Source organism: Elephantulus edwardii, unplaced genomic scaffold (genome assembly GCF_000299155.1).
Source record: "Elephantulus edwardii isolate Elephantulus edwardi_28Jun2011 unplaced genomic scaffold, EleEdw1.0 scaffold00049, whole genome shotgun sequence".
NCBI lineage: Eukaryota > Metazoa > Chordata > Mammalia > Macroscelidea > Macroscelididae > Elephantulus > Elephantulus edwardii.
The window spans coordinates 18,258,075-18,268,934 of record NW_006399799.1 but is presented as its reverse complement, the minus strand read 5'-3'; the positions used below and the strand labels follow the sequence as shown (position 1 = coordinate 18,268,934).

The following is a 10,860-nucleotide window of genomic DNA, read 5'->3' as shown; positions in this document are numbered from 1 at the left end:
CGTGGAGCCTGTGGCCTGTACAACTCCAGGGGGTGCTGTTACATAGAATGTGATGAACACTGGAGCTGGAAATGGAAGGGAGATTTGGGGTTTGCTTGTTCCTCTGTCAGAACCTAGAGACAGGGTTTTGCTTTCTCCTTCAGTTGAGGAGGCTTCTGCCTGAGGGTAGGCTACAGAAGTGAGGAGAAGCTGTGAGGCAGGGCTCCTGGAGATGACAAGGACTGTTCCTGGGGCTCACCCACAGGAGGGCCTGGGTCTGCATGGACTCTTGTATGGGGCAGGGTAGAAGGTGCAAAGGGGCTCACCAGCCCCACTTACTGCCATGGTGGTCATGACTGACATGAAGTGCTCATGAATTCAGGCACATTCACCCTAGTCTCAGGCCTGCCTAGGGAATGCTGGGAAAAGAGGGATCAGATTCTTACAGGAGGGCGGGACGTGTGTGTGCTTTATGTGGATAGCCCTTTCTAAAATTCACCAGCGGAGGCTGGTGGGAGAGGACGCTCACATGTTTTTGTCAAAGAACAGCCAGAGGTGCTGGGGTGGGGAAGGCCGGGGCCTCTCTGCTGGGGGCTCAGCAGTCTCTCTCTTCTGTCCTATGCACAGCTCTGGCCGTGATGACCCAGACACTGTCTTAGCGCTGCGGGCTCCACTTTTCCCAGTCTTCTAGCTCTTCCACAGGCATGTGAATGGGTCTGGGGCTTGCCCTGGTAGTTCTGATTTCATAGACAGTCCACGATTGCTTGGGACAAGAGAGGCTCTCGAGTCCTCTAGGGGAAACCTAGGTACTACATTTGATAGGAGAACTGAAAGGGCAGCAGAAGAAACCTGTGTCCTGGAGAGTTGAGGATTGGTTTTAGCTCAGTTGCTGGGGCCTTGGCTTCTCAGAGCTTCTAGGAAAGCCAGAGAAAGGAGGAGGCAACCAGGTTCAGGGAAAAGCTTTATTGCTTCCTTTAACGGCTGCCTAGAATGGCTGCCACAGCCTGGGTAAGGTCCTAGGGCCTCACTTCCCTCTTGTCCAAGCTAAAGGCAGAAGCTGAGGGCCTGGTAGTCTCACTGCTGGCACCCAAAGGAGCTGATGAATTGGTCAGTCCAGATCTGGGGAACCAGCCTATGGATCAGCTGCAGTGAGTGGAGAGGTGCTTTCCACTGAGTTGGGCCAGGCCTCCCCTCCTGAGCTCTAAAGTTCTCTGCTGTAGCCGAGGCTATCTTGATGGCTCAGAAAGGGATGCCTCCCAGGTCTCCCCGTGGAGTAGCTAGGGGCTGGTGAGTGGGAATACTCCAGTTGCTCCCCAAGAAAGGTTAAACAGTGTCAGGAGCTTGAGGAGGCTGGAATGCGATCCTGCCCACCTCCCTGTAGCCCTGAAGAAAGGGTACAGGCCAGTCATGGCACTCCCACCTTACAGGGAGCCTACTGATTGGTACCACTGCCTGATGGGCCCCCTAGTGGGCCTCTTTCTGCATGACAAGTGGACCAAATTAGACATCTCCAACTGTATTTAAAAATAAATTATCCCTACCCCCCACCCCCACCCAATTTCACAAAATGATAATACACCAAACACTGATTGGAGAAATGATTCTGGCAGCAGCCTTGCTGCCTAGCGTCCCACCTCCTCATGCTGGGCCTACTGGGCACAGCCAGCTGTTTCCTGGACCCTGACGTCAAGGACTCAGGCTGAGAGTAAGCTTGAGTGCTGATCTCTGAGGCTGGCCTCCAGCATGTACTCTGGCTGCCCTGCCAAGGCCTCGCTGCCCTCGGGACCACTCGGTACTGTCCTTCTCTGGGTCTGAAGGCTCCTGCACCTCTCTGGCAGAGCCAGACTGAGGCCAATGAAGTGCGCGGGTGGCAGTGGCCACTGCTGATTCCTGGTGGTGCCTGGGCCTCTGTGGCCATGTGCTGGGCCCACCTCAGATGCCACTGGTTAAGTCAGTGATGACACGTGCTTTCACCAGCTTCCGAAGAAACTCTTTCTCTCGCTGAATGTTGTGTGTCCAGGACTGAAAGGGAAAAGATGGAGATATGTGACTGGTTTGGCAGCCCACGTGTCTGCAGGGACAGGGCCCTGCTTAAACTTATGGCTCTTTCCCAGTGCTTGGTACCCTCTTCCGATCACCACCCTCTGACACTTTAGAATTTTGCAAGGTTTGAGGGCGACACTTGACCTTGGTAATGAGGACTCCATCCTCTCTTATTAAGACATGGAGAAAATAATCTTCTAACCCTTTCTTCATCCCAGAACCGTATCACATTTATTAACTGTCCTCCCTAGAGCTGAGGAAAGAATCTCGTCCCATAGACATTAACCCCCATCAATTCTCACAACATACAGGTCCTAGGCCCCCAGAGGGCAGGCAGTGTCAGTCACCTAACCTTGCCCAGGCCTCGGCGTGGGCCCAACATTGGAAATAGAACAGCTAGGAGTGGTTGAGTCACTGGTGATTGCCTGATGCAATCCACTTTCAAGGCCTGGAGGCAGCTGATGAAATCCTGCTGCTGAGATCAAGGGAGCCACGGAGCTAAGAGAAGAGGCTAATCTCATGGTTAATGAGCAAAGGACAAGATGGTGCTGCCTTCCAGGGCTTTTCTGGGGAAAAACCTCACCCTGGGTCCAGCTCGTTCCTATCCCCATTACTTTCACCAGAAAGCTTTGATGACTAAGCTTCTCAAAGAATGAAGAAAGAGTGAACTGATTGAATAAATGAGTGCACCAAGGCCAATAACCTTATAGTTTATACTGAAATGATTCTTGGCACTTGTCGGTATTGAGTCTCACAATTATGTTATTAACAGTCTGTCTACTGATGGCAGACACTGAAACATTACCTATGTGGGTCTGTCTGAACCTTATTTCAATCTAGTCAACCCTCTCCAACCTTCTAAATCTTTTCAAGTTGAAACACGGGTCGTTATCAGCAGAATTCCTTATTCTTTTCTGAACATTCTCGTCAATGTTCTGTATTAATCACAACCCTGGCTGTTCTCTAAAGAGAAGGTCCTCAGACCAGTGGGAACCGTTTCTCCCTCTTGCTTCCTCTTCCACAGGGACTGAGGGCAGGCATGGTCTTCTTCATTCTTTACGGCTGCTTTCCAAAACTGTCCCTCCCAAAATCCCAACTCCAGTCCCTCCAAAACTCATGACTGTATTCTGCTCCGTGTGAATCCTCTGAGCTACACACCCCTGGAAGACTCGCTCTCACTCTCTGGATTCTGCATCTGCCCCGCAGTCTCTTTGTTTTGTTCTTGAGGGCAGGGGCTTGCTTTTTGCTGACTGCTATATCTTCGTATCTAGGGCCGTGTCTGGCACAGAGTATGTGCTCAATAAATATTTGTTGAACAAAATTAGATTTTATGGGGACGAGTACTGAGGCTCGGAAGGCAGGGTTAAGATTCAAGCAAATGCAAAAATGTATAAAAAACGATTTAATGAAAATCTCTTCCTAGGGAAGAGGAACCAATCTGATGGGACAGTTTCAGGAGCACCAAGTGGGTCTATGTAATGATATAAAGAAGTTAATTTTTTTTTTAGGTTTGATGATGTTAAAGTCTATCATTTGGAGAAATTTACTGAAGCATGCCTGGATGAACTGCTATGCTCAGTCCTGCTTTCATGAGAGGAAGAATAGATGAAACCTTGCTCAAGTGTTGATGGTTGGGAGAGGGGGATGACAGGTACTTGGAGTTCATGACACTGTTTTCTATACAGGAAATCCTCAGTTTATGATGGATTTGAGCTATGATCCACATTTGTTTGGGTTTTGGTTTGTATATCTTATTTTTAACAATCTGTACTACATACAATGTTGTGGCACATAAAAGGACCTAAACCAGCTCTCAGCATTTTTGCTGAGAGACACCATCCCCATTTTCAGGCATAAGCTGGTGGTCCAGAGCCTTCACAACTGGAATTATTTACTCCAACTGACACAATGCTGACATCATCCATTTTTCTAAAAAATGGGTATGTGTATCTGTTTTGTATGGTTTATACTAAAATATATCTTCAAGTCTATGTGTAATGCTTCCAAACCCCAAAACAAATAAACATAGAATTTCCAAAGATACTGATACTAAAATAATAAAAATGAGAACTTTAAAAAAAGTGTTCACTTTACCTCAGAACTGACCTAAAATGGAGGCACTGGAATATAACCCTGGTACATCAGAGACTACTTGTAAACATGTTTGATAATTTTCACAGTAAAAATATAAAAAGTCTGCCGTGGGGTTAGTTGTTAGTTCTTTTTTTTATTATTTTATTATTTTAGTGTGAGTGTCCCATCAAATCAGATCTGACTGGTACAGGAAGAGATTGTCCCTCCTTCCCCAGCAGAGCATCTGGTGGATTCGAACCGTGCGCCTCTGGGATTGTAGTTGCAGCTCCTTGCCACTAGGCTACCAGAGCTCCTAGTTGTTAGTTCTAATACCTCCTTCCATGCAGTCAAGTTTACTGTAGCTTCCTGTAGTGAGGACTGACGCCTGGGCCTGGCGCAGGCGAAGTTGCACTTGCCTTTCATTGTTCTTATCCTGGTAAGTACATCTTCAAGAACTGTGGGCAGGGCTTTGCTCTGCTAGCCCGGATTTCCATCCTTATAGGTCATTGTTATGTGCATAATGACCCTATGCACAATTGCTCTTAACTCTGTCCTTTCCTGAGCCAATCTCACTGTCTCCAACACACCTGCCCTTATTACTCCAGTCACTGTGTCAATTCACCTCATCCAGAGTCTTCCTTTCCTGCGCTGTCCCTCCACTCTTCTAAGCATGATGTCCTTATGCAAGGACTAGTCCTTCCTGGCAACATGCCCAAAGTGTGTGAGGTGGAGCTTCAAGAATCCTTGCCTCCAGAGAGCAAGGTGGTTTCATCCTCTCCAGAACAGACCTATTTGTTCTCTTGGGAACCCATGGTATATTCAATACTGCTCTCTAGCACCACAACTCGAAGGCATCAATTTTTCTGTCATCCTTCGTCACTGACCAGCTCTCTAATGCATAACAAGTACTTGTGAAGACTATGACTGGATCAGACACACCTTAGTCTCTAGACTGACATCTTTGCATTTCAACACTCTAGAGAGGTCTCTGACAGCAGACTTTTCTAATCCAATTGGTCTTTTAATTTCCTGGCTGCTAGTTCCAAGAGTGTTGACTGTGGACCCAAGCAAGCTGAAATTGTTGACAATATCAATCTCTTCTCCATCCATCACAGTGCTGCCAATTGGTCCAGTGGTGAGAATCTTTGTTTTCTCAATGTTGAGCTTCAATCTGTATTGGCGGCTATAGTCCTTGACTTTCTGTAGCAAATGCTTCTCACTTTCAATAAGCATTGCTGTGTCATCTGCACTGCACAGAGTTTTCCTCCAGTTCTGATGCCACATTCCTCCTCATAAACACCAGCCTCCCGAATGATCTGTTCCTGATATAGATTGAAAAAGTATGAAGACAAGAGGTATCCCTGACACACTCCTTTCCTGATTTTGAACCATGCTTATAAAAACCCTTTATTCTGGACACACTGTCCATCCAAAATTACTGTCTACAGTCTCAGAGGATTTTCTCCCTCTGATCCCCCTATTTCAGTCTTTATTTCTGGCTCCTTCTCATCCAGCCATTAAATGTTATGTTCCTAGGCTACAGCCCTGACTACCTGGGCTGCTTATTCTCTGCACAATCCCTGGGAAATCATATCCATGCCTTTTCTACAGCTAAACAAGCAGCTGGACTTACAACTAAAATGTCTGTTTCCAGCCCAAGCTTCTCTGCTGTGTCATCAGACTCCTGTACGAGTTCACTTCTTCCTCTAGCATCTGCTCAGTCTCTCTCCTTGCCTTCTCATCCAAGTTTGACGAAGAGCACTTTACTGTGTACCAGCCACTTGCAGCCTCTACTGCATTCACCGTTCAAATAAAGCAGTCTGTGTCCTATTCTCCCACCCCTTTAAAACCACTCATCACAGTCAGCAGTGAGGTCCGCATACCCGATAGACACTCATTTTCTTAACACTCATTTTACTGGACTTCTTTGTAGCATTTGCTAGTCCACTCTTTGCACGATTGCTATTCTCGTCTTAAAATGTTCTTCTTTGCCTCCTTAGCCCTGCATATTTCTATTCTTTCTTGTTTTGTTTCTGGCATGTCTGAAATATCAGTGCTCCTAGCATTCAATTTTTGTTCCTTTTGTCTCACATTCCATACAATATACACAGCGAGGCTTGGAGAATGAGCTGATCGAGAAGAGTAGAAGTGAAGCAGTGGGGATTGGTTCCCCTGAGACCTGAATACAACTAAGATGACAGTGGGGATTCTAAGCGCAGATACCAGTAGTTTCAGTGACTCTTCATCCAGGAAGTTGGAAGGTGACGGTGATGAGAAAACAGAAACACATTACCAATGTGTTTCTACCAGTGATGACTAATACAAGTGCTTACGATGTGCTGGGGCCTTTTTGTGCATCATCACCATGATCTCCCTAGCTCTCTGACTCAGGTACAGAGCCAGGATCTGAACCCAGGCGGTGTGATGTTAGAGCCCAGCGTCTTAAGTCCTCTGCATTGAGGGGAGTGCAGCAGATGACATACATCTTGGAGCTGGATGAGTTTTATAAGCTGGTGGAAAAGTAATGGTTTGAAAGGAGCTATGTGTGGCAGAAGAATAAAAAGAGCCTCTACTTGAAAGCGGTTCGTAAAAGGCAATGCCCATTCTTCCTCACAGTTGTTCAGAAGCAGGTCCCAGGTCCTGCTGACATAAAAACTCTAATTTCTTATTCTCATCCCCATTCCCAACATGAAAGGTCTTGTTCAGAAGTCACTGCCTCTTGCCTGGACTGCTGCTGTAGCGTTCTACCTACTTTCCAGTCTTGTCTCAATTCTATACTGCCGTTAGAGTGACTTAACTTCCTGCTAATCGACAGCTTCAAACTCTTCAATTGGCCCCCTCTTCCCTGCTGCCTTCAGAATCAAGTTCCAACGCCTTGCAGAAAGCCCTTCAGGATCCGGTACTACAAGGCTGTAGTTATTACCTCTCTGTCTTAAACTTTCATATAAAATTTACATAAAGAATATATAAAGAACCAAACATAAGACTAAACAGAAGCCATAGGTGGATTAAAGGTGTAGGAGCAGCTGGAAGGGGACAAATAAGAAGAAGAGAAATGACCGGCAGAGATGGAAAGGCCAACACAGTCATGGTAACAGTGCTGAGGGACACAAGATGGCCGTGATCTGGACCCAGAGTGAATGTCTCCCTCTAGAACCTCCTTCTGGCCAACAGTAGGCCCAGCTGTAGGCCTGTTACTACTTGAGGCAACCCAATAAAGACAGTAATGGAGGCCGTAAGTAGGCATGGAAATCGTGTGGAGAACATGCAGAGTGTGAGCAAAGACTGCCTAGGATGCTGACTGTTAAGTGAAAGGCTAGTGGGAATGAGGAGCATCAGGATGAACCAGCAGGAGGTGAAGACCATGCCCATCAGTAGCCTCAGTTTTCTCAATGGATAGTGAGGGCAGGTTGGGAGGCTGAGGAGAATGTGAAGTGATGAAACAGTCACTGGGGGGATAAGAGAAGGGCAAGGGAAAAGACTGATAAGCAGAAATGAAGGACCACCAAATTAGAACTCTTGAATTTTCAGAAATCGGGCTCTGCACCTTAGCCAAAGTTTCTCGCTTCCAGGCTGGTCCCCAAGGAGGAGGGTGGTAGAAGTTAAGATGTGGTAAGCGAGGTTCCAATTTTCAGCATGGGATCTTGGGCAAATGCCAGGAGAGAATGACAGGCAGGCTGGGAGAATGCTAACCCTTCTCATGTTTCAATGTTCCTGGACATCTGAATAACCTGGAAAGAATGCTGGTGATAAAGAGCTTTGGTGCTTGGCCATTGGGAGAGGTGGTGGCGGCATAGGCAGACTGTCCGACCGAGAGGCTAGGAAGGGATAAGGACGGGATTAAGGGGACAAGGATGTCTGCTGGGGGAAGGCAGGGATTGCCAGGGAGAGGATGACTTTGAGCTTGTGGCTGGGGAGTGCAGCACAAAGAAGGGGGAAACAGGTGGCAGGATCGCAAGGAGAGAGGGTCCAAGGAGAAGGCCAAACAGGATGGAACTGGGTTAGTGGGAAGCTGGAGAAAGAGGCCCTGAGGATGACTGGTACTATCTCTGCTTGGTGACCAGGGGCCTGAATGCGCGTTCAGTGACTCAACCTCCCTACAGCATGTGTGGGACAGGGAGCTCTGGGCAGCCGGACCAGCCCGGGCTCATCCCTTTACCATTCATCCGTGCACATGCAACCAGGGCCTGCTCGCTGTCTGGAAGTCCACCCCTAGACCCAGCCCAGAGAACGTGCCCACTGGCTCCGCACCTCTTTGATGGCTGCCATGCGCACGGTCTCATAGTAGTGCAGGGGTGCATTAGGCGTGCTCATGTCGTATCCAAAGCCTGCGACAGCCACTTCATCACACCCATGTAGTGCCATGGTCACTGCCACACTGCCAAGCGTCGGGATGTTCTGGAAGAGAGGAGCAGAGGGCATGGAAAGTTCAGCTGGAAGGCTGGGGTCAGGCCAAAACTTTCAGCTAAAGCCCTCAGAGCTCAGCTCTGTTCCCGCCCTAAGGCCTGAACTCCTCTCCCCATAAATCACCTCCCAGGAATGCTGCCACCCTTCTTTCCTTCCCAAGACACTGTCCCAGGTCCCCGCCTCTCTCCCCGGGGCTCAGCTGTCTCACCCCTCGGCCCATGAGGCCATTGTTGAAGGGCAGTCCGATGAGGGTGAAGGCTGCCTCCTGGATAAAATAGGGGTTGAGGATTCTAATCTCCGGAGGCTCCTTGGGTACTCGCGTGGCTACCGATTTCCAGAAGCCGTCTGACGCACTCTGTGGACATAGCGTAAGTGGGAGTAAGAGGGATGGTTACACAGCTTGTGAGGGTTTAGGGGTATGGTGAGAACCCACAGGATGTACAGGTAACACAAGAATGGGAGATGTGAGCTGCAGATACAGTTGGTATCAGGCGGACTTGGGTGTGTCGTAAAGACACGGCATGTATGACAGACAAGAATATATTTTTGGGAATAGTGAACACTGTGGGGCCACAGTAATTCATGGGGAGTTCAAAGTAAGCTGCAGATATGGGCACAGGACATTAGGGGTGTGCTGAGGGGGGTTCACGGGCCAATGGGAAGATCCAATGACTCAGCTGTTCTGCCTCCCTATTTGAAGCAACTGAGGGGCCCGGAAGGAGCTCGCCCTCTCTCCTTCCTACATGCTCTGCTGTACTCTTCTCTCTTTTCTACTGCCTCTCCTGGCTGTCAGCCTACTGTTCTAAAGTGAACCTGAAAAATAAAGACAGAACATTAGCTAGTACAGTATGGTAGAAGAGTACTCCAAGCCCACCTCTGCCACAGACTGGAGCTGGGAACTTGGGCTCAGTGACAAGGTCTCTGAGCCTCAGTTTACCTTTAAAATGGAACATTCTTACTGCAAAGATCTCAGTACTTTGCTGGGTGGGTATCACCTCTGAAACATGACATCTTGGGGATATTTCCTCATCTCCCACATCTTTCCTTCTTGTCCAACCAGGTAGTGACCTCCTCCAGTCTGCTCCACCCTGCTTGTCCACTCAGTGTGCGGCCCTTTCCTAGTCTAGACCCTGTGGGAGGGACACCACTTCACCTAGTCTCTTGGGAGCTTGCTGAACTCCTGCTCTTGTCCTTCTAGTGCCCTGGCCTAGGGATTCTCTGAATTTTAGATCACCCTTTAGATAGTGTTCCTGGACACTGCTGGACGAAGTCACAAAGCTGCAGACTGGCACCACCACCGAACCACAGGTACCAACTTAACAGTTTTTCCAATGAGTCTGTTATGTGTCTAGAAAATCTGAAAGACTCTATTCAATCCAGACCCAAATCCACTGCTGCTGGGTCAATCCCAACTGAGCGTGACCTTCCCTCGGGTTCTGGAGGTTGCAAGTATTTGTGGGAAGAGACTCCCCATCTTTCTGCTTCAGAGTAAGTGGTGGATTTGGACCTTTGACCTTTGGGTTAGTGGCCTAAAACATTACCCACTATGCTACCAGTGCTCCTAGCAAATCGACAATGGGTGAAATGACTTCGTAACGGGGCCTGTAAGCCAATTAAGAATCATTATATATAATATAAAGAGATCCCATTTGCAATCCCAACAAAAATTCAATGGTTCAAACCCACCAGCTGCTCCGTGGAAGAAAAATGAAGGCAGTCTTGGCAAACCTGGGGAACAGGAGGGTTGCTGTGATTCAATTTTATAGCAATAAATTTGGCTTTTTTGTTTCTAACTGGGGGGGAGGGAGACAATCCTTTATTAAGCAATTAAAAGACATCTTGAAAACAATACCAAACAAAAAATGTAGAGACAAAAACTTCTTGGATGGGAAGAGTGAATATTAAAACAATGCCAACTGTGTGAATATACCAGCTTCTCTAGCCATTTGTTTGTTGATGGCTTATTTCCTTTCTTATAATAAATCCCAAATAAGTAAGTGTTAAAAAAGCCCCCAACCAAACCCAAACAACAAAAGGAAAACATATATATTAATGTTATCATTGAATGGTCTAAACATTAATGCAATGGAATAAAGAAAAAAGAGAAGATTTTGACTTTATAAAACATGTTAATTGTTTTGGCACATCAAAAATAAGCAAGATTAGAGTGGGGAAAAGCGGGGAGTATTTGTCACAAATATAAAAATATTAATAAGAAATGTGTATTTCTAAGAACTCATGGGAAAAAAAATTAAGATCACATGCAAACAGATAAAGGATATAAAAAGCCTCATATGCATGAAAAAAAGTCAACTCCAAAAAGTTCACTTCAACATTATTAATGTTGTTGTTATGTGC

The 10,860-nt window shown here is 47.2% G+C and overlaps 1 protein-coding gene across 2 annotated transcripts in view; it reads right to left on the bottom strand.

Annotated features, from left to right (window-relative positions):
* Nucleotides 1–1,911: 1,911 nt before the first annotated feature.
* ST3GAL3 (ST3 beta-galactoside alpha-2,3-sialyltransferase 3) overlaps nucleotides 1,912–10,860 on the bottom strand; it is a 370,474-nt gene continuing 361,525 nt past the window's right edge. The window contains exons 8-10 of one of the 2 annotated variants that reach the window (XM_006886554.1): nucleotides 8,711–8,857; nucleotides 8,347–8,493; nucleotides 1,912–2,001 (exon numbers count right to left, since the gene is read on the bottom strand). In XM_006886554.1, the coding sequence (XP_006886616.1) occupies nucleotides 1,912–2,001; nucleotides 8,347–8,493; nucleotides 8,711–8,857 (384 nt within the window). The remainder of the gene's footprint in view (nucleotides 2,002–8,346; nucleotides 8,494–8,710; nucleotides 8,858–10,860) is intronic. The other variant, XM_006886555.1, reaches the window with a different exon arrangement.